The sequence below is a fragment of the Eubalaena glacialis genome, chromosome 3 (genome assembly GCF_028564815.1).
Source record: "Eubalaena glacialis isolate mEubGla1 chromosome 3, mEubGla1.1.hap2.+ XY, whole genome shotgun sequence".
In the NCBI taxonomy this organism is placed as follows: Eukaryota; Metazoa; Chordata; class Mammalia; order Artiodactyla; family Balaenidae; genus Eubalaena; species Eubalaena glacialis.
Genome location: NC_083718.1, coordinates 156,108,987 through 156,133,613, shown reverse-complemented (window position 1 = coordinate 156,133,613; position 24,627 = coordinate 156,108,987). Strand labels below are relative to the sequence as shown.

General features: G+C 36.3%; 1 protein-coding gene across 1 annotated transcript in view; it reads right to left on the bottom strand.

Annotated features, from left to right (window-relative positions):
* Positions 1-399: 399 nt before the first annotated feature.
* The window catches only part of STIL (STIL centriolar assembly protein), a 53,931-nt gene continuing 29,703 nt past the window's right edge, over positions 400-24,627 (bottom strand). The window contains exons 13-18 of the mRNA XM_061186621.1: positions 22,845-23,813; positions 17,110-17,275; positions 15,663-15,894; positions 11,106-11,319; positions 9,219-9,469; positions 400-1,345 (exon numbers count right to left, since the gene is read on the bottom strand). Coding sequence (XP_061042604.1) covers positions 556-1,345; positions 9,219-9,469; positions 11,106-11,319; positions 15,663-15,894; positions 17,110-17,275; positions 22,845-23,813 — 2,622 coding nt within the window. The 3' untranslated portion in view covers positions 400-555. The remainder of the gene's footprint in view (positions 1,346-9,218; positions 9,470-11,105; positions 11,320-15,662; positions 15,895-17,109; positions 17,276-22,844; positions 23,814-24,627) is intronic.

The window sequence follows — 24,627 nt, the reverse complement described above, 5'->3', positions numbered from 1 at the left end:
AAAAGTTTTACTTCCACAGTATTTAACAAATATGCATCTTAAGACAACATCTATACTCCTTGTATAAAAGATCTTAAGTTACTTTTAAAAATAAAACTTTCCCCTTAAATTCAATAAGGGTTGATTTAGCTAATTTACTCAGGGTCATGATAACTTTATATTCTTTTGGTGATACTGGGTAGATGCAAAATGCTAGGAAAACAGACTTACTTTTCAAAATGTACAGTATAAAAGAGCAATTCAGATTCATAGTTGGATAGCATCTGCTTATCTAAATTTGTTGAAATAACTGATCTCAGGATTTGTTTAAAAAAAAAAAAATCCAGTGATGCTGAACGCCACTATTTGAACAAAGAGCACTTAGCCCTCCTAATAGCCAGCCATGTCATAGACAATCAGGTCACTTGTTCAGCTCTTTGCCATCAGCTGCTACCAAGAAACAGAGTGATCCCTAGAATGACTAGGAATTCCCAAACTATCAAAAGGCTCTGGCTTCCATAAGTATCTTCAGGAGATATCCCATCCTCATATCAGGAGGGCGGGGAAGTTAAAAGTTTAAAATAATTTTGGCAACTGTCTGAGACGCTTCACATCTAAGAAGGTGCCTACTGAATTCATACTATTCATTTGCTTTAAAGTATCAGAAGGTTTCAAACTTTCAGGAAAAATCGGAGTGTCCCTTACATTTTCTTTCTCAGGATGTTGGGTGAACTCTGCTTTTCCAGTTCGGAGGTTCACTGCAGGACTTGCTTTAAGGTTCTTTAATAAGAAATCTGGGTTTTCATTCAACTGTGGTGTTGCTTTTGGCCGAACAACTTCATTTGTAATATTTCTCAGTACTGGCATATCTGTGTGGGTGCCCATGGAGTCATAGTTATAACGAGTAGTTATCTCACAAGCATTCTTAGAAGGCTCTTTCTGACAATCAAGTTGTTCAGCTATGCACGTAAGGTTTTGATTCACTAAATGTTCACTCTTGGTATCTGTATTGTTTGGAGGCTCCTCTTCATCCTCACTATTGTCACTGCTTTGAATCAGTCCATACCTCTTCATGTATTTTTTGGTTGCAAATGACATGTTGTTTGGTGAAATTAAACTAAGGCCCACTGTGTTTCTGTCTGTATTAATATGTAGAAGGCTAAAAGATGAGTCACAGTTATTTTGGTTTGATCGAGTGAGAGACAGTTGTGACAGCTGATTTTCATTTAAATATTTCAGAGCTATAGCATTTGCCTCCATGCTCAAATCCACACCGTTGGGGCTTAAACCACTCATGCCAACATTAGCAAATGACATGCAGTTTAATCCAGAGATCACTGCTTCAGGGCTGATGCATGCCAACACACTGAAAGACAGAACAGAGCAGGCCATCATTTATCTTATTCCGAGTACTAAACAGTGTTACTGTAAATATATTCCATTCTATGAAGGTAACAGTAAGTCTTCAGCTTTAAGCTTGATGGTGCTTTTTATCTGAGAGCTCAGACATCTAAGTCTTGATGATCCAGATACATTCAAGGGGTAACTATGATAACCTAGAAGGTAATGCATGATGCAAAGACTGAAAGTGGAACACAAATTAATTTTCCTAAATTTATACCAGTTATGGTTTTAAGACCAAATATAAGACCCCAAAATGTAAAGCTTTTTAATATTGGTAAAGTAAAACAAAAATAAAATCAAACAGAAAACACATCTGATAATATAACATTACAAGATTTGGTGAGTAGCTCAGAATATTACATTGTTCACAGTTGAAGAGATTCCATTTGTAATGAATGAAAAATATCAACCAGTCTCTGGATATGGACGTGTGTGCGTGTGTGTGTGTGTATACACTAATTTTCTTTTGTTAGATATAATCCTCACTCACTTTGGTTGGTTTATCTCATTAACAGTAATCAATTGACTTGCCTTTTCCTGTATATCACATATACAATAATAGCTGCTAACTTTTATTGATGCCTTATTATGTGCCAGGCACTCTGCTAAACATTCAGTGCCTCATTTAATCCTTGCAGAAACCTTTCTCTGGGAGGTTGTCCCTATCATGTATTTCAACCTTATTCTCCATTACAACAATTCACATTTCCCTTCCCCTACTTTTCTGTTTTCTCCTCGGCACTTATGGCTACCTATATATTTACCTCACATTTCTTATTTATTGTCTAGCTCCCTCATGAAAATCCATGAGGGCAAGGGATTTTTTGTCTCTTTCCCCCACCACTGCAGTATCCTTGGTGCCTGGAACAGTGCCTGGCCCAGGGTAGGCATTCAATAAATATTTACTGAATGAATAAAATAGGTATTATTATCTTTATTTTACAGTTGAGAAAACTAAGGACTAGAGATTTTAACTAATTTCCCTAAGTTGAACAGCTAGTAACTGGCAAGCTGAGCCCAGGTCTGCCTTACTCTCTGGGGCTCTATAACCACTGTTTCACTATACTGTATTCAGCAATTTGTATTTTGCTATCAGAGTTTTTCTATTCCCTAAAAATCAGAGTCCTCTGTGTACTATTATATTATATATATAATATATATATAATATATAATATATTATATTATTATTATATTCTAGTCAAAGAATATGCTATGACTTTCCATACCATCCAACGAAGAAATTCAGCTGTTTTATACATGCCAGCCACTGCCTGCATCCCTATAGCCTCACAAAACCCAAATAACTATCAGGTATTTTTATTCTCACAAGTACCTGAAATTTTGAAGAAACTATTTTCAACCATCAATATCCCCTAAAACCAGTGATGTCATTACCAAACAATGGAAGAATGTGCTTAATAATGCTGTTCTTTATAACTACCTTGGAATTCTTCCTCAACCTTCTTGGTATTTACTGCTTTGGAGACTGTCTTAATAAGATGGAAGAGATAGTACCAATCTATCTAGATATCATTCTTTTATGATATATTCATAGTGCTAATATCTTCTGAATATAAAGTTATTTTTCTACTTTCTTTGCCTATTTCCTCAAAATCATAAGCAATTTGCATATTAAATCAGAAGACTTGTACATACTAAAAATATATAATATCTATAGATAATGTAAATAATATGAAAAGGCAAATAAAAACTTCTAATTCAAAAGGTTAAGTATTGAGAAAAAGTAGATCTAACTTGAATTAGATCTTTTTTTTTAAACCATTTTTAAAAATTGAAGTATAGCTAATTTACAATGTTGTTAGTTTCAGGTGTACAGCAAAGTGATTCAGTTATTTATATATATATTCTTTTTCAGAGTCTTTTCCATTATAGGTTATCATAAGATATTGAATATAGTTCCCTGAGCTGTACAGTAGGTCCTTGTTGTTTATCTATTTTATATGCAGTAACATGTATACGTTAATACCAAACTCCTAAACTCCTAATTTATCGCCTCCCCCCATCCCCTTTGGTAACCATAAGTTTATTTTCTATGTCTGTGAGTCTATTTCTGTTTTGTAAGTAAGTTCATTTCTATCATTTTTTTTTAGATTCCACATATAGGTGATATCATACGATATTTGTTTTTCTCTGTCTTACTTCACTTAATATGATAACCTCTAGGTCCATCCATGTTGCTATAAATGGCATTATTTCATTCTTTTTTTATGGCTGAGTAATAATAGATCTTTTATAGAATGGTTAAAAGATCTATATAAATCCATGAAAACAATCAATATCAGTTTAGAAGGTTCTTCAAGTTTCATTGTCTAACACAGCTAGCTAGTTTCAATTTGGGGTCTGGAGGAAACACCATTACTTTGAAAACAAAACAAATCAATAATACTCAGAACAAACGCATATAAACACTAGGGTAATTAAGATGAAAAGCAAAAGTAGGCCATTCCACTGATCAAATCCTAAAACCCTTGATCACAGATATACTATATTAGAATCTCATTAGATATGCAGTCACAAAAGGATGATGAGAGTCCATTTATGTTTAAATATGAGAGTCACATGCCAACAATTAAGGGAATTATTCCAACTTACTTAAAGATGAAAACCAACCCTGCCTATTGTCCTGCTTGAATCCCGATTAGTTACCTCCTACTTATCCTACATAGGGTTTTCAACTAGAGAAAACATACCATTTTCAAGTAGAGAGCAAGGAAATAACTAGAGAGACTGCTAAGGATCTGTTTTGAATTCAAAAGGTCACTCCAATTGGGAATATGCCTGTAGAGGCTGCTGCCAGTCCTCCATCTTCCCTACAATTTCTAGGTATGTCTGGGACCTTCTTTCATTGTTTTCCTGTTTTTGGACCTTCTTAATCTGCAGTGTTATGGAACAGGAAAGCAGAAAGAAAATCTTCCTTCCCCTGTCTCAGCTACTCTTCTGGCTGGAAGATATGCTCCTGCAGTCCAGAACTGGAACGTGAAATAAGTTTTCACATAGGTACAATGACAAAGGTAGCTTGTTTATAGAACTAGAACAACAACAGGCATTACAAGGATTATAAAGATTACTTTTCTGGAATACCAAACTACAATTTATACACTATTTCTATAGGAAAAATGTGTCTTAAATTCTAAACAATTGCCTTATGAACTTTTAGCACACCAGCTATATTATACCAATATGTGTAAAAGATAACAACACAAGGCCATAAATACTGACAATAAGTATTACAGAGGTACTCATAAAAATAAGGCATTCATTGTAAACTTCAGTGATGACCCGAGTAGTTTGGATTTCCTTCCTTTATCAATCCATGAAGACCCACCAAGTGTGGTAGAGGCAATGAGGATTCACAGATACATAAAATTCACAATCTTGCTGGAAAGGCTATCACAAGAACATGCTATATAATTTATTAGAAACGAGGTACTCTGAGAGTACATAACATCAATATTCTGGTGAGGGGTCCCAGAAACACTGACAAAGGAGGTGACGTCTGAGTTCAGCTTTGAAGGATAAGGATTCTGGCAAGCAGAAAGATAAAAAAGAGCATCCCAGGTAAAACTAACAGCAAGGAACTTTGCAAATGCCAAAGACGGGTAAACTGGAATTTGGTAGAGAGTGGTAGGAGATTATACTAAAAAAATTAAGTTCAAGACAAACTGTGAAACAACGTGAATTAATTAGGTAGGCTTTAGATAGTCTTATGCTTGGAATCTCCTCTCAGCCTAAGACTATTGACAACAAAATATGACTTATATGTGTTAGAGAAATAGTTTCAGTGCAGTTTCATTTTTAATCACAATAATATATAGAACCCATTAATAATGCATAAAATATAAATTAAAGATAATTTAAGAATTTTTGGTCTAAATTAGCACAGATCTTTAAAATGGTCAATTTTAATATAGGGTAATTATAATACAGTATGAAAATATGCTAGGTACCTCTCCTATGTGCTTCCATGATATACTACATCCTTCCTTTTCATAGCAGGTATCAGAGTATTTTATAATTGACTTTATTTGTGCATCTTCTCCACTGAACTATAAGATCTATGAGGGGAAAGATGTCTTTCCTAGGTTATCTTGTATACCATGATATTTCTCATAGCTGGCTCACAGTAGCAGCTCATTACATATTTATTGAAGTAAAATGAGTAAAAGTATTGGTGAACTACTAATACATATAGCTGGTAGGAAGGTAAAAATCTTACTCTTTCGGAAAGCAATGTAGTGACGGCCTTAAAATTTTCCTACCATTTGACTTAGTCTTTCCACTTCTGAGACTCTATTCTAAGGAAATAACCCTAAACCTAAAAAATGCAATCTTTGCAAAAGGATGTTTATCATAGCAATATTTAAAATAGTAAGACACTGAAAACAATTTGACTCAGTTCTGACAAGAGGGGAAGGGTTAAGTAAACAAATACTATGTCTTACTTACTGGTTTATTAGTTCCCCATTAAAGATGATGCTTAGAAAACGTTACAACAACTTTGAAAACATGATTATTTTCCAGTGTAAAACCAAAAACATTTTTTTGGGAGGGTATATACAGTATGGTCAAAACACAAAGCAGCAAAATATACATCACCGTTAAGACCCCACCAAAAAATTAAACAAGCAATAAGCATAGAGCAAAATAGTAAAAAAACAAAACAAAACAAAAAAACTATGGACTTTGGAGTTAGAAGAGTAGGTTTAAAATTACAGGTGTGGAGCCTTGAGTAAATTGGTACTTAATTGCCTCATCTATAACACATGTATAATAATAGTATCTATCACATAGATTATTGCAAGGATTAACTGAAATAATGTTGCATAAAACTTCAGCACAGTTCCTCATACATTATGAGCACTCAATAAATGGTTGCTGTTAAAATTATTTTAGAAAAATAAAAGGAAATACAAAAGCAAAATTTTTAATAATAAATGAAGTTGGTTGGTATGAATATGCTTTGTTTTGGTTTTTTTGGGCTCGCGGCTTGTGGGATCTTAGTTCCCCGACCAGGGATCGAACCCAGGCCCTCAGCAGTGAAAGCACATAGTATTAACCACTGGACCGCCAGGGAATTCCCCTGAATATGGGTTTTCCTTGTCTACTTTTCTAAATTTTCCAAGGTTTCCAAAATAAACATATTACTTTGACAATGGAAACAAAACAAATATCAAACTCTATTTCCAAAGCTCTACAATATTTTACACAATTTATAACATAAAATAAAGCTTTTTAAAAAAAAGTTTTCATGTGAAGATATAGCTATGTTATTGTAAAATTTTAGCCAGCTTACCCCTCTATGGAAATGATTAATTTAACATATTGTTTGGAACTGAAAACAATTTTTTTCACATCAGCTTTTACTTCCTTGAGAAAATCATCTTACATGAAACTAAAATCCTATCTATGAATGTATATCTATGGATTTTTCAACTCATATAGGTAATTGAATTTTAAAAATGGGAACAGCCCATAATACTAAATGAAAATGTCTATTTTGTAATGGTAAGTAAAGAAAAATAAACAAAATTATATATATAGTAAAACAGCAACTATGTTTCCCAATTTTCTTTGGGTGTTATTAGTTCAGATGACATTTTCTTCATTTTGTAAAATTCCAACCCTGAGCATGTATTATTTTTATAGTATAAATTTATAATATAAACTCATTTAAATAGAGAGCAGAAGAATCTGACTACTCCACACTGATACATCAAAAAGGCTTTACTTTCCATTTCATTATAGGCATTTAAAAACAGAATCAAGTTCATTATATACTGAAAATCTATTCATTTCAATGTTTCACACTTAAGACATTAAAATAGGGTGGCCACTATGAAGAAATACATTAGTTAAAAACTATTCCCTACAGGCAGCCATACCAAAACGTAAGGGTTCCACACAGATAGCAGGGTGATTTATGCATTCTAACAGATGTATATAGCCTCTATCCCAAGAGTATTCAAATAAAACCTTCAAAAATGCTAGACTCATTCCTACACTGGTGGTAGGCATATAAACTAGTAAAACTATTCTGGTGGGCAATGGCAACATCTACCAAAACTTCAGATGCACATATCCTTTGACCCTGCCTACTTCCAGGAATTTATCCTACAAAGACACTCGTACAAGTATGTGTAGAATGATGTTCACTTAGCATTGTTTGAGATAAGAAATAAGAGATTCAGCCTAAAAGTCCATTAATAGAGAACTCGGGTTCACTATATTATAGTACATGGGCACAACAGAATATTATGCAGCTGTTTAAATGCATGAGAAAGAATTGCATATACCTATAAAGAAAAGTACCTAAGATATAACATTAAGCAAAAAACCCAAATTGCAACACTTATCACACAGATACATACTGGAACATGCCTAGAGCATTTCTAGAAGAATACCAAAGAAACAGTTAAGAGAAATAACCTAGGAGGAGTCAGACTGAGGAGTTTGGGAAGTGGGGGCTTTTGCATTCTATCTGATATTCTTGCATGTTATTTGATTTTTTTTAAAATTTTATTTATTTATTTATTTATTTATTTATTTATTTTTGGCTGTGCTGGGTCTTCGTTTCTGTGCAAGGGCTTTCTCTAGTTGCGGCGAGCGGGGGCCACTCTTCATCGCGGTGCGCGGGCCTCTCCTGTTGCAGAGCACAGGCTCCAGACGCGCAGGCTCAGCAGTTGTGGCTCACGGGCCCAGTTGCTCCGCGGCATGTGGGACCCTCCCAGACCAGGGCTCGAACCCGTGTCCCCTGAACTGGCAGGCGGATTCTCAACCACTGCGCCACCAGGGAAGCCCCTGATATTTTTTTAAATCATGAAACTGTATTACTTTTGTAACTAGAAAATGACATCAAAAATAATTAATAGAAAGCACACTAGCCTTAATAACATAATTTCCAGATTTTATCCTCTTTAAAAACAAGTATGTGTTGAGGTGATCTTTGATGAAGAGGAATCTAAACAGAAGAACATGGCCAGTTGGAACTGGTGAGCAATAAGTAAGGTTCATATAACTATATTCTTCAAAACACATTTCTACAAAAAGGAATTTTTTTTTTAAAGGAAATAATCGTTTTTTAAAATTTATTTATTTTTGGCTGCGTTGGGTCTTCGTTGCTGTGCGCAGTCTTTCTCTCTAGTTGCGGCGAGCGGGGGCTACTCTTCATTACGGTGCGTGGGCTTCTCATTGCAGTGGCTTCTCTTGTTGCAGAGCATGGGCTCTAGGCGTGCGGGCTTCGGTAGTTGTAGCACACAGTCTCAGTAGTTGTGGCTCGCGGGCTCTAGAGCGCAGGCTCAGTAGTTGTGGTGCACGGGCTTAGCTGCTCCGCGGCATGTGGGATCTTCCTGGACCAGGGCTCGAACCCGTGTGCCCTGCATTGGCAGGTGGATTCTTAACCACTGCGCCACCAGGGGAGTCCCACAAAAAGGAATGTTTTTGCCTTTTAGATGGCACAACTGCATTAACTGTACATCCAGTAGCTGGCGCAGACCTCATCACCTCCAGGAAAACTTTTCCAGACACCAAAAATGAGCAAAAGCTCATTTCTCTTTCTATAAGACTCCCAGAGCATTTTGTTGGCATCTGTACCCAGGAGATATCTCCCAATATCCCTCAAATTACTTAGGTCTATAACCTTCTCCTCTACTAGAAAAATCTAAAGGGTAGAAACGATCTCTTATATTCATCATATAGTAGACCCTGAAAAAAGGATAAGCCAATTGAATTGAGTGGCAAGCTTATACCTTTTTTCATGAGACAGCTGCAATACATTTAAATTTTTCTTTATCTTTTAAAACAAATTTTAAACTTACCTGGCATGATCCACTTTATGTACATTTTTCTTCACTTTAGTAGGAGAATCAATTTTTACTCCAAGGCTTCTTAGTTGCTTAAGGGTTGCATTAAGAACACAATCTTTGTCCACCGGTCCTGAATCATGTTTTTTTTTTTTAGTATGGTAAACATTCTGCATTCTGGTGCATTCGTGACTGATAATTACTGCTTTGGTAGATGGCTGCTCAGTTTCCTTGTGGGAGTCATTCAATAGGTGGTTCCCTTGACCCTGATGAAAAAAGAAAAAGGACATATTTGAAAAATCACTATTGGGCTTCCCTGGTGGCACAGTGGTTGAGAATCTGCCTGCCAATGCAGGGGACACGGGTTCGAGCCCTGGTCTGGGAAGATCCCACATGCTGCGGAGCAACTAGGCCCGTGAGCCATAATTGCTGAGCCTGCGCATCTGGAGCCTGTGCTCCACAACAAGAGAGGCCGCAATAGTGAGAGGCCCGCACACTGCGATGAAGAGTGGCCCCCACTTGCCGCAACTAGAGAAAACCCTAGCACAGAAACGAAGACCCAACACAGCCATAAATAAATAAATAAATAAATAAATAAAATTAAATTAAAAAAAAAAATACAAGGTGCTATAGAAGCACTTAAAAAAAAAATCACTATTAACAGTCTTAGGAAACAAAAATGCAAATAATAGTGGTAAATAATGCCAGAGAAGAGCAAAATATTATCTTCCTAAATTCTACAAAATATCAAACACATTTGCCAAGTTTTATGGAGTTTTTATAAAAGAAGGCCATCCTAATGAATGAATGATTTCATCAGATCCTAGAGAAAACTTAGAATGTTTGTTCAGAACTTGTTCATTTTAAAACCAAAAGATTTAAAATCATTTGAGTAATATTTCAAGTATTTTTAAGGATTTATAGTAAATTCTTTATAAACAAAAGTTTAAAATCATGCCTTCATTTGAAAAATGATAATGTTTCAGAGTTATAAGTTTGATCTTTATGTTACTTTGAGAATTTGACTCCTCTCTTTTCTCGCTTTGAATGAGAATGACCTGTGATCCTATCTCTGCCTTCCTGACATTAAATCATATTTCATTCCCTTGAGCACACGGCTGCTAGCACCAGTCTAGGACCTAGCAGGCAAATAACAGATATGTGTTAACTCATGAATACTTAGGGCCCTATGAAGTATGTTTAATTAGCCTTCAATTATAAATGGAGAAATCAAATGTTCCAAAGTCTACAATTGGTAAGTGACAGCCACGGTCATTCGACCTTCAAGTCCCAGTTTACATTCTAGCTTTTCCAAGATGACTATTTCCTCCAACCAGAATTACCCCTTTTTATTGTGTGCTGCCTTTGCTTACAGCACTTCTCAGCCTGTCCTATAGTTATTTGTTGCTGGTATCCATGGGCTATTTCCCCTAGGTTTTCAAAGGCAGAGACGGTCATATTCATCTGTATATTATCCACTTAGCTCATTTTCTTAGACTAAGCTAAGTATTCAATAAAAATCTGCTTATGTGAACTAAAGTCAGTAGATATTATCATAAATATTCTACTACTTTCCAATTTTCAAGCTTCCTGCAAACTCTCACTTATTTTTCTGGTACTAACTTTAGTTTGAATTTGGCATAATGTCAACATATTTTTAAAGTAAGACATTTTTTTCCTGACTATCTAAGTATCTGGTGACTGGCATGCTTACAATGAGTTATTGAATTTAGGTTATCATAATTTATGAAAAGCTAAAAGAAATAAGTGATATATCATTAATTTGGGGAAAATCTTTTTATATCAATGTCCCAATCAGTTTAAGGATAGGAAAGGCTTAACTAGCATACCTTAGACTAAATAACCATCTCACAAAAGATGAAATACTTTACATTTTCTTACCAACACATCCTGGAATAGTTTCTGGTTATCTGATGGTTGATGAGGCAAGGGTTGCATTACTTGCTCAGTTTTGGGTTCCCCTGATGTTGCAGAGCTATTAGTGGCACCCTCTGTTGGTCCACTTTGGAAGCACATGCTTACACTCTCTGCCAGCAGAGGATTTGGAAAGAATACAGGCACATCAGGTTCTTTTCTCACAAGTGGAGAAGAGCTGCTTGAAAGGACATATATAAAGTAAGTGTTAGTTATCAAGGTATCTTTAAAGTATATTTGAAGTGCAGTAACTTTGGGAGAACGGGGTAAGACTCGGCAGCATTCTGGTTTGTACCTCAGCTCGTAGTGATACTAGATAAGCATTTCATCTTGATAGGCTGTATATAAATGGTTAAGATGGCAAATTCTATGTTATTTTGTTTTACAACAACAACAAAAAAACAAGCAAAAACCTTAAAAGGTTTATTAAAACAAACACAATTCCTTATACTGTCAATCAAATCTCTCTGAAATTTGGTAGTCAACTTGGCTTTTCAGCCAATCTCTTTCAATGCCTCCTGTTTTATTTTATATTCTGAACAAACTGGATTACTAACAGTACTCTGAATTCTGCCAATAAGTTTTGTCTACAACAGAACAGTTCTCAGTCTTGGCTACACGTCAATATCACTTGTAAAGTTTTAAAAAATACAACTGTTTGGACTTCTCCCTTCAGAGAGTCTGAATTGGTGAAGGGCCCAAATTTACCTGTATTTTCAAGTGCCACGGAGCCAAGACTTACTGTTCTAATGCCTTTAAATTGGCACACTCTCATCAAAATCCTATCTACTGTTCGAGGGACATTTTAAAACTTTGCTTCCTCTATGATGTTCTAAAACCTTAACTGGGTATGTCCTCTTGCTTCTTTCAACCCCCATTAGCACTTCCTTTTATCTCTTACATCACATATATTCTCATTTATAATATAGTTTGTTCATCATGTCTGGGGCAAATTTCTTAATCTCTCTGGGCCTCAGTTTCCTCATTCATCAAATGGGAAAAATGATATCCACCTCCCTGGGTTGAAAAACATGAGACAGGATTAAAAGAGATACAAAGTACCTAGCATAGTACCAGATAAACATAGTGGGTGGTCTGTAATTGTTAGTTCTCTTCATCTCCTGCTGCTATCCCCTTGCTTCCTAAATATCACATTGAACCTTTATCTTCAACCATGTTAACTAATTTCACTGTAGTGAAAATACCAAAACTCAAATGTAGAAGCAGAAATCCAGCCTGTAGAGATTTTATGGCTTTTTGGGAAAGTACTTGTACTGAGCAGGATTTTTATCATGCAAACATTTGCAAAAGCACTTTATTTTGAAGGAGAGTCCATGTCAGTTACTGAGTTTGCCTTATTCTACCTTTAGCTAAATGATGACAATAATTAGGTACTAATTCTGGTACTATTCTATGTGCTTTAAATACATTAACTCATCTAATCTTTACAACAATGCTGAGATAGGTACTACTTTCACTGTCTCCATTTATAGACAGGGAAACAGAGTCATCCAGACATTATGAGACCTGCCCATGGTCACACTGCTGTGATTCAAATCCAGGCAGTTTGGCACCATGCTCTTAATCACTCTACTATATTGCATTTTCAAGAATTTAAAAATATGTGTCTTGGTGTCTAACCTACCAAACAAAAATAAAAGCTAAAAAAGAAGAAAAGAACCAAAACATTAAAGATTTCAAATTTAAAAAATTGTTTAAAGATGATTCTAATACGGCAAGTATTAGTAGGTATGTCCAAAGCACGACTTCTTAAAAAAAAAAGCAAGCTTGTGTCAAAAGAAATATCATCTACCACTCTTCCCTGGGAAAAAGCAACCAATTACCATATATGCTACAAGCCAAAAAATTTATCTTTCACAAACTGTTTTAACATTAGACTGATTCAGCAAGACACCCAAAGGGGGCAGGGAACCCAGGTGGCCAGGTGCCATGTATGAATACTTAGCACTGGGAACCACAGCATGAATCAGACCAGATGTTTGGGAAGAATCTCCTAAAGAAGCACCAAAACCACCATATACAACACTGGAGATACTATTTAATCCAAGTCATATATTATGCTGAACAAAGATCAGATTTACATCTGTTATATGTTGGAATCAGCAGAGTTAGTTAATTGTCCTGAAAAAGCAATTAACTGCATTCTATCAATGAACTCAGATCTGTTTCTGAAGTTAAAAACCACAATGGCTTGGAGATTTTTTTTTTTGATGTGGATCATTTTTAAAGTCTTTGTTGAATTTGTTACAACATTGCTTCTGTTTTATGTTTTGTTTTTTTGTCCACGAGGCATGTGGGATCTTAGCTCCCCAACCAGGGATCAAACCCACACTCCCTATATTGGAAGGCAAAGTCTTATTAACAAGTGGACCGTCAGGGAAGTCCCTAGATTGGAGACTTTTTAAAGTTCTGACTTAAAACTATTTAAGGGGTAAAACCTCCTAATTCCTGATAGTCTACAGTTTACAGAAGTTAGGGAGAATAAATAAGGATAACCACAGTTCATGCCTCTTTGTTCTCAGTTTCTATAATTATTCCAAATAAAATGTGGACCTATTTTGGGGCTCACCCCAAATTGCTCTTCCTATCACTGAATGTTTATGAAGGAGCTAACATGGGGAAACAGACACTGGGTGAAGTCCTAAAGATACAGAAATGAGTAGGATCCCTATCCTGTAGGAATTCAGTCTAGTCGGGGAGACACATATACAGATCATTTTAATACACTTGTGGTACATACTATGAGTACTTAATTGAAGGTTAAGACATATACTCTACTGAGCAAAGCAGATAAATATTTCTAGTTTTCTGGAGGGGTGTATTTATTGTTTTAATCATTATTGTAATCAGAATAATTTAAAATGTCAAATATTATCAAAAGGCTTATAATTTTAAAAAGTAATCAACTGCCTGCCCCATGCCACCCCCACCACTGAATTCACCTCTTTTAAAACTGTTTCATGTGATATTACCCTGTAGTGTTTTAACCTACATTATTCCTCTACCTTTAACATTTATTCTACACCTGATCCCTTCCACCACAGTCAATTCCAAGGCACCTTCACCTCACTTGGTCTTTAGTCTATTAACCAGTCTCCCTACTTCCACTCTTAACCCTCATCAGTTCACTTGCCACAAAACAGCTAGAATGGCCTTTAAAAAATGAAAATCAGATCATACCACTCCATCATTTAAAATCCTCCCTGGTTCTAATAAACACAAAATAAATTCAGAACTCCTTTCTACAACCTACAAAGCCCTACATAATTCGGTTCCTGCCTATATCTCTGACCATATTTCCTGTGCTCTCTCAGTCACTAAGTTCAGCCACAATGGCTTTCCTGCTTGTTTCTGGAACTCTCAAGCTCAGGCACACCTCAGGGTCTATACTTGCCATTTCCTCCACCTGGAACACTCTTCGCCAGATATTGTCATGGCTGGCTTCTTCTCATCATTCAAGCCACTGCTCAAATGTTACCCCCTGAGGGAAGGCTTCTTTCACCACCCTACTTAATAATGCCCCCTCACTCCCATGCCACTATCCCAGTTACACTCCACTTGGTCACCCTGCTTTATTTTCTTCAGGCAGTTGTCATTATATGAAATTATATGATTTCCTGCTGATGTGGTTACTGTTTGTCTCTACAACTCATGGAAATTCCATGATGTCAGGAGCTTTGCCTGACCTACTGCTCAATCTCTAGGGCCTAGTTCTGTGGCAGCACATACCAGAAACTCAAAGAATATTTGTTGAATTTATTTCCAAATTTGCTAAGGATCTAAATTACTTCACAATCCTTATTTTTTTTTAATGAAAATTTCATCATGAAAAATTTCAGACACAAGAGAGAATAGTTTAACAAATCACTATGTACCATCACTTTTTAAAATTACCTACTCTATCTTACTTCAACTATACCCCTAGCCATTTCATCCCCACCAGCTTATTCTGAAGTATATCTCAGGTAACAGGTTGTATCTCTCAGAAATAAAGACTTAGTTATACATATATAATTGCAATATGGTAAATCTTTAAAAATTTACAAAATTCAGGACCCCAGTTCCAACTGGGATCTAGTGTTATCAGAATCTCTACAGTGAGGCCTGAGCATACATATTTTTGAAATTTTCTTCAAATGTTCTGATTCAGCCAGACTGTTTTACACATCCAATGACTGACATCTGGGAATGGTTCTAGAAGGCTCAGAATTATGTTACAGGGAATTCCCTGATGGTCCAGTGGTTAGGACTCCTCGATTCCACTGCAGGGGGCACAGGTTCAATCCCTGGTCAGGGAACTAAGATCCCGCATGCCACGCAATGTGGCAAAAAAAGAAAATTCAAAAAAAAAAGAAAAGGATTGTCTGTTACATAGGAATCACATTAGGAAAGACACCAATGAAAATACTTTTAGAAAACAGTTTCTGAGTTAGAACCAGAAGAATACTAGAATTTAAAAAGAAAAAAAGAGGTAAGATGAATACTGAATCAAAGAGATCTTACTTGGATATAGAAAGTTGCTGATTACATTCTTCTTCCACAGCAATGTTGCTCTCTTCAAAACTGGGAATATCAACAGCTTTTAATGAAGATGCACTACCAGGCGTACTTGTGACTTCATTATTAATATCAACAGAAAAATTCATGTCCTCACTGGAAATCTTGGTATCATCTTGTCTCAGCTGAGATTCAGGCTCTTGATCATCACCTGCCGCATTCCAAAACAAGCTGGCACCTAGACGTTAGATGATTTAACAGATACTGCAACAAACATTCACTTATAAAAATAATTCTCTGACAAACCTTCGTTAAGTAACACTAGCTATATTAGTTTAACACAATTACCCAGAACTGTTTTCAGATTATATTTTCTCAGAAATGCCATGAAGAGGTAAGTGAAAGGTGAAAAGAGAGAAAACTGGGGTACAAAGGGAAAGAGGACATTCTGGGCCCTACCTCTTCAAGAGGTGTGGCTCTCAAATGATGTGTTTTACCTATCAAGGTTCTGAATATGATTTGGGGTGTATATGTGTTTTGAAAACTGTTCTGAAAAACAGGAGAAAATATATAAAATGCAAATCCCTAGGCTCTCTGATTTTGATTCTTAAATACAATATTTATGATACTATATTAGAGATGTATCAGACATACATAATATCAGGCAAGTATTTAAAAATCAAATGTCGGGACTTCCCTGGTGGCGCAGTGGTTAAGAATCCACCTGCCAATGTAGGGGACACGGGTTTAAGCCCTGGTCTGGGAAGATCCCACATGCCGCGGAGCAACTAAGACTGTGCGCCACAACTACTGAGCCCGCGTGCCACAACTACTGAAGCCCGCACGCCTAGAGCCCGTGCTCCACAACAAGAGAAGCCACCGCAATGAGAAGCCTGCACACCGCAATGAAGAGTAGCCCCCGCTCGCCGAAGCTAGAGAAAGCCCGCGTACTGCAACAAAGACCCAACACAGCCAAAAATAAATAAATAAATAAATAAAAAAAAAGGTCTTCTATTTTGCTTACCAAATGAAGTAGACATGGCTTTGTGAAATATGCAGTAAGGCTCTCCATGACACAGTAATGTGTAGAGTACTAGACAACTCAGAACCCTGTGTTTTCCCACTGAGCCCTATTTTCTCTACCATCTGTTCTGCCATCTCTCAATTCCACCAACTAAGATTCTACATTCCCTTCAAAGCCCAGAATCAATAACACTGCATAGATGAAACCTTCCCTGATCCCTCAAACCACAGATGACTTCTCTCATTAGAACTGGGGGTTCATCTTGAGAAAGCAGCAAAAACAAACAATATATTATGTTATATGGTTTCCAATCTGTTTTCAGGTATAGTTTTCAGAAAGAGTAAAATTACACAAAGACTTAAGTTATACTCTCATCACCTTGGTTTTGATATTATGTGTACCATGTACAAATTAAAAAAATGAAATTACCTGTGCTCACAGCAATGCTTACACTTTTTCTCATGTGCAAAGCAGGGGGAGACTGTGCTTCCATGGAAACCAACTCCATTTGTCTGGCAGCTTGCACTGTGTCTTCAACAGTGGTTGTCTTAGGGGAACAGGGTTGCAGAGACTGTGCTTCCAACAAACGCTGAATCTGTATCAATTAAAAACATACTTTACACTGACAGTGAAGTAATCAACCAAATTGGCATAAGAGTTTAAAAATGAATTACAAAGTGCCCCCGTTATAAATAACTGACTTTTAACTATATTTTCTCACATTTCAACTAGATTATAAAAAAACTTACTCAATGTCGAAAATCATTGTCATTAGTTATTAAGCACTTAAGTGGGCTACCTATAAATTTAAAAGTAAAAACATACAGGTGTTTAGATTAGCATTCATAAATTGACACTCACGTAGAAAAGCCTTAATGTTAACACTTCAAACAAACATTTTATTCCTATTTCACTTACAAACCAAAAGTAAGATAGGAGGCATACTCTAACTCCATATACCAAATTTGAACAATTTTTTACACAAGATTCATCTTATAAAAGTTAACCAGAATTGCCCGCATTTGGTCATGCTGAAACTGGAAATATTAATAACAGTCTCTAACACTGAGTGCTTCCTGTTTACAAGACACTATAATAAGAGCTCTTATGTATGATTTTTACAATGACCCCATGAAGAATGTACTACTATTAAGCACACTTTACAGAGAAAAAAACTTGAGGCACTAAAAATAAAGTTACTTGCCCAGGTCACATAACTAACAAGTAGCAAAGCTGAAGTTCGAACATCAAAAGCTTCCCCTCCTCCTTTTAAAATTGAGATGTAATTCACATACCATAAAACTTATCCCTTTAAAGTATACAATTCCATGGTTTTTAGGATATTCACAAAGTCTGCATCCATCACCACCATCTAACTCTACAATATTTTCATCAACCCCTGAAAAATCTCTGTACCCACTAGCTGTCACTCTCCATGGCCCCAGAACCTAGCCTTTGGCAGCAACTAATCTACTTTCTGTCTGTGTAGATTTGCCTATTCTGGACATTTGATATAAATGAAACCAAACAATATGCGGCCTTATATCTTGCTTCTTTCACTTAGCATAACGTTTTCAAAGTTCATCTGTGCTATAGTACCTATCAGTACTTCATTCCTTTTGATGACTAAAATATTCCATTGTATAGATAATGTCACATTGTGTTCATCTATTCATCAGTTGATGGACTTTGGATTATTTCATCTTTGGCTATTAAAAATAATATTGTTATGAATATGTGTATACAAGTTTTTGTGTGAACATATTTTTTCATTTCTCCTGGATATACACCTAGGAGTGGAAAAGCCTCCCTTTTTAAACACTGTAATTTTCTATTTCCCTATAAGTTATACTGTTGTGTTCAACTCATTAACTTTAGCAGATTAACTTTATTAATATAGGAAAATAAGTATTATCAATAATTTTTGAGATCAGTAGAAATACGACCTGCATTAATAATACAAAGTGGCATATGTACTTATAGTGGTTTGGAGCATGGGCTTTAGTGTCATGAGGACATAAGTTTAAATCCTACTCTGCTACCTTTTGGAAAAGCTATTTAGCTACTATGAGCTTCAACATTACCTAAAACTAAGGTAGTTGTGAGGACTAAGAGATAAACAAAATAATTGTAATTTGTTGAGTGTTTACTATAGCCTCATCCTACAGTAAGCACTTTATCTAGACAGACAGGTGTGTGTGTGAATATATATACATATACATACAAATTCATTTAACCATCAAATCTACATATAATACCAATCACTGCTCCCAATTTACAGTTGAGAAAAGTGAGGTTTAGAGAGACTGCCTAGGAAGTACTCGATAAGAGATTTATTATAAAGCTATAGAGATTAAACTGAATGGTAGTAGTGCTGGAATAGACAGGCAGATCAATGGGGAACACAGTACAGAAACAGATACAAACACATGATACTTTCATTATACAATAAAAAATGCATTTCTAAATCATTAACAAAAAGACACATTATTCAGTAAATATATGGAGTCAGTCATCTAAGTATTAAAAATTAAAAAATCTTTTATCTCATATACCAAAATAAAGCAACAAATATAATCCTGGGGGCGTGGTGGTAATGAAGACTAAATTTTTTACGATCTTAAAGGGAAGAGGCTCTTCTAAACATAATACAAAACCCAAAATGAAAATGACTGATAAATCTAATTATGTCTAAGCTGGAATATTCTGTACAAATGATTAAAACACAAAACACTTAAGATAAACTGTAAGAAATACCACATACAGATGATAAAGAACCAATTTCCTTAATATACAATAAGCTCTTATAAATTGATTAGAAAAGGACTTAATAGAAAAATGGGTAAATAACACAGAGACTTTATAGAAAGAAAATACAAATGGCCAATAAACAATAAAATGATCACTCACTTATAATAATACAATGCAAATCAAAACAGTTTCTATTAATAAAGACTGATAATAATTTAAGAATAGATATGTCCAGTATTGGAGACGTGGGAAAACTTTTGAAGTATTAAATTGGTATAGCCTTTCTGGTGGCCTTTTTCACTCATTCAAGTTACAAAATATGTATTAAACAACTGTTTTAAGTGAAGTACTATTCAAGGTGCTAAAGAATACAGTGATGAATCTTGTAAGCTCCCTGCCTAGAGCTCCCTAGAGACAAAAAACTAAAACATGTAATTAAGGCCTGACTGAATGAAGAGAAAGAGCTAGCCATTAGTAGAATTAGAAGAATGTTTCAGGCAAAGGGGACCAGAAGCTTAAGCACATAAAGTGGAAAGATGTTTGTGTTTTTGAAGAACAAAAAGCATACCACTGCAGCTGAAGTGTAGTCAACATGAAAGACAGTGGCAAGAGATGAGCGAGGAGAGGGAGACAGAAACTGAACCCAAAGGGTTTTGAGGGTCAAGGTAAGAAATTTTGATTTTATTTTAATTGCAATGGAAAACCATTGTGTTTTAAGCAGGATCCCTATGATCTGACTTGGGCTTTAAAAAGATGGCTCTCATGTTTCCAACTGCAGGAAAACATGAGGGAACAGTACTGGAAGCAGCATGTACGGAGAAGAGAAAATGATGGTTTGAATTAGGGTGGTAGCAGGAAAGATGGTAAAGAATAGTTAAGCTCAGGATACAGCTAGAAAAGTAAAAGCCTGGGTTTTTATGCATAGGATTTTGGCCTGAGCAGCAGGATGAGAAGTGATGTCATTAACTGAGATAATAACAATAATGAAAATAATAGTAATAGTTAACATTTACTGAGCACTATATGCCAGGCACTATTCTTGGCCCCTACCTAGTAACTCATTCAGTCCTTAGAACTCCATACACTTATGTATATTCCTCTTTTGTGGATGAGAAAACTTAAGTCAGACACATAAAGTAACTTGCCCAAGATTGTATAACTTATGTCACACCAAAATTGGATAAGAACCCAAGGAGCCCACTCTCTTAACCACTACACCAAAATAAGACTTTGAATATTAGAAGAGGAGAAAGTTTGGGTATCTTCGAACATTTAAATGTGTGTTCTCTTTGACTTCAAAATTTTACTTCTAGAGATCTATGCCACAGTGGTACATGCATATATACAGGAAGATACACGTATAAGGGTGTTCACTGCTGCACTGTTTGCAGAAGCCGAAACTTCAAACTGCTGAAATAATTGATAAGAGACCAATTAGACGATTTCTTGTACATAACAAGGGAATCCTATGCAGAATAAGATAGTTCTATAGAAACGTATATAGAAAATGTTATGATACTCTTAAAAAATTTAAATAGGGACTTCCCTGGCAGTCCAGTGTTTAAGACTTTGCCTTCCAATGCAGGGGGTGCAGGTTCGATCCCTGGTCGGGGAGCTAAGATCCCACAAGCCTGGTTCAATCCCTGGTCGGGGAGCTAAGATCCCACATGCCTCGTGGCCAAAAAACCAAAACATAAAACAGAAGCAATACTGTAACAAATTCAATAAAGACTTTAAAAATTGTCCACATCAAAATCAGCTTAAAAAAAAAAGTTAAAAAAAAAATTTAAATAATATGTTACCTTAAAAAAGTTTTTAAAAATACGTTAGCAAAATACTATGTGAATTTATCAAAGAAGCATTTTCTACATCATCTTTTGTGTTCTCCAAGTATAATGACTCATAATCTACACCAGAGAGAGTAGTCTATAATTTACATTTTAAGTATATAAATCCCAAGTACTAAGATTTCTAAAAGCTTAGAAGACCTTTTTAGCCGCTATATCTTTTTTTAAAAAACAAGACCAAAGGGCTTCCCTGGTGGTGCAGTGGTTAAGAATCCGCCTGCCAATGCAGGGGACACGGGTTCGAGCCCTGGTCCGGGAAGATCCCACATGCCACGGAGCAACTAAGCCCGTGTGCCACAACTACTGAGCCTGTGCTCTAGAGCCTGTGAGCCACAACTACTGAGCCCACGTGCCACAACTGTCGAAGCCCACGCGCCTAGAGCACGTGCTCCGCAACGAGAGAAGCCACCACAATGAGAAGCCCGCGTACCACAACGAGGAGTGGCCCCTGCTCGCCTCAACTAGAGAGAGCCAGCGCGCAGCAACGAAGACCCAACACAGCCAAAAATAAATAAATTAAAAAAAAAAAAAAGACCAAAAAGAAAGAAAAATTTCTTTTCAATGTGAAATATTTAGCCACATTAAAAATTCTGCCAAATGTTTATAATCATTTGATAAAATCCAAGTTACATTTTACAATTTCAGAGGATATACCTGGGTTTAAAAAAACAGCAAAGCTGAATTTTTCTTGGGTGTCTTATCTAAAGCATTTTAAAGCAGAATTTGAAAAATGTCACTGTCTTGTTTTTGCAAAATGTGAACACTATGACCCCAATTTTATAAAAGATTTTTTAAAAAAAAATCACACATGTATATATGTCCATTTTACATATATTTGTATAGTTACAGGGTCATGGAAAAAACTATGAGAGAATCTATTTCAGGTTGTTTCCATTGGTACTAGGGGGAAAGGAAGGAGTGGGGGGTTTGTGGTAGGTATGTGGAAGAAGGGTGTCAGTTAGCAAAGAAAGAAAAAGACACAATACAATAAAGACTAAACTGTGCAAGGATATAATTAAAAGACTAAGAACTCTGTCATAAAGGCCTGAAGAAAGGAAGCATTTCAGAATAAAATGAGAACAAGTCTAGTATAGATACACAGAGGAGGCACTACATGTATTCTGTAAAGGTACACTGGCTAAAGGTTAGTTTACACACTATAGGGTTGACAAACTAGAGAGTATCAGAACCTATTGTGCAGGCTTTATATTTAGTTGTATATAAAGTTTAGTAAATTATACAGACTTCTCATTAGAGGCAAAAAGTGAAAGAAAAATACAATTATGTTGTAGGTTAGGATATGCACAAGACAGAGAAGAGAGGACTTGCTTTCTAGGCCTAGTTCTACTCCTAACTAGCAATGTGTCATTGGGTAAATTATTTTTTCTCTCTAATCCTCATTTTACTTACCTGTAAAACAACAGGGACTAGAATTCAGTTTCAAGGTCTCTTCTAGTTCTGACATTCTACAATTCTACTCCATAAACTATAATTACTGAAGAGTTGCCAGTTATTTTTTAAAAACCCTATTAATACCAAGAATTTAATAGAAGAAAGCTAGCAAACCTGTGCCTGAAGTAGTCGCAGCTGTCTGTCTTGCTCTGTGACGAACTTATACGCATCCGGAGATAGTCCCATCATTCCATTATCTGACCCAGTCTTGGGTGTGTGCACGCATACTGCACAAGGCCATGGGTTACATGAGTCCACGTGTGGAGGTAGTCTTGCCACAGGCGATGGTTCTACATTGCTGTGGGAAGAACAACCCCCCATGTTTCCCTGAGGTCTCAAGGCTACAGGACTACTTGAGGAAAAGAATGCATTATGATACTGAGCTGGACATCCACTTGGATGAAATAATGAATGTTTCTGAAGGGCTTCAGACTGGAGGTCTTGAATGGATCCTACTGTATTCATTCCTTGCAAAGAATTTATTGGACTATATTGAATACGGCCATGATGCTGAAAACAACTGCAAACATTTGTGGAATAGTAAGATGGTGGCGGGGGGGTAGGTATCTGAAATTCCATCGGTCTTCCTGAATTATGGGGTGAAAAAACAAAATTGTGTGGGTGGGACTGTGGGGCAAGGGAAGACTGCCTGGAATTAAATGTGGAGGATCTTACAGGATACTCTTCTTTGTGTACATTTCCAGCAGAAACTGTTTGAAGCTTTTCAGATGCCTCAGGAGATGGTCCATTAAAAGAAGACGGTTTAACACTGTTCCTGATATGGGGGCTCCCTTTCTTACAGGTAGATGGCTGTCTTACTTTGCAGTGTCTCAAAAGAGCAGTGTCCTGGTTTACTTGATTTGGTAGCCCTCTCAAGGAAGGCTCTCCAGCTTCAGCTTCTGGGCTGTGTTTCTCATCATAAAGCTGGGGTTGCAATGGCTCAAAGTGTTCAGAATGGTTAATCAACAAAGGAGGATTTTCATTATTCACCATTTCCAATGGGTTAGGCACAGGGTTTGATTCTATGAAGTTGCCATCCAATACAAGTGAAAGTTCAGGAACTGATGGCTGGATCTTAGAAACCTGTAAGTGGGAAAGAAATGAAAGAGGAAAAAGTACTTTTTAAGATAATGATATATGCTTCATTTTCCTTCGATTAGTATTTTCCAAATTACATCCAGTTATTTATGAAAAAGTGTTTATTCTTTATTTAGACAGTTAACAAATATTTTCTGGGCATCTATGTGCTAGTACTAGAAATGCAATTGTGAACAAAATAAATAAGGTCCTTGCCCTCACAAACTTATTTAACAATGAAACTCCTTTCATTGGAACACTGATTAATGTTGCTTAGATCACAGAACACAATATGGGAAACTATGTTATAACAGACTTTTTTTACCCTCTCTGCAAAAAAAATTATCAGACCTGATGCTTCAACACATCTAGTAAAGAATAATGTTTCTGGGCTTCCCTGGTGGCGCAGTGGTTGGGAATCTGCCTGCCGATGCAGGGGACATGGGTTCGAGCCCTGGTCTGGGAAGATCCCACATGCCGCGGAGCAACTAGGCCCGTGAGCCACAACTGCTGAGCCTGCGCATCTGGAGCCTGTGCTCTGCAACAGGAGAGGCCGCGATAGTGAGAGGCCCGCGCACCGCAATGAAGAGTGGTCCCCACTTGCCGCAACTGGGGAAAGCCCTCGCACAGAAATGAAGACCCAACACAGCCAAAAATAAATAAATAAAGTTAAAAAAAAAAATTTAAAAAAAAAAAAAAAAGAATAATGTTTCTGCATTTTAAATAAGGGTCTTCCAATAAGTATTCAGAATATTCTACTAAGTGAAATTATTCACTGCTATTCTTTTTAGTGATACCAACTAAAAGAGTTGGAAGAGAG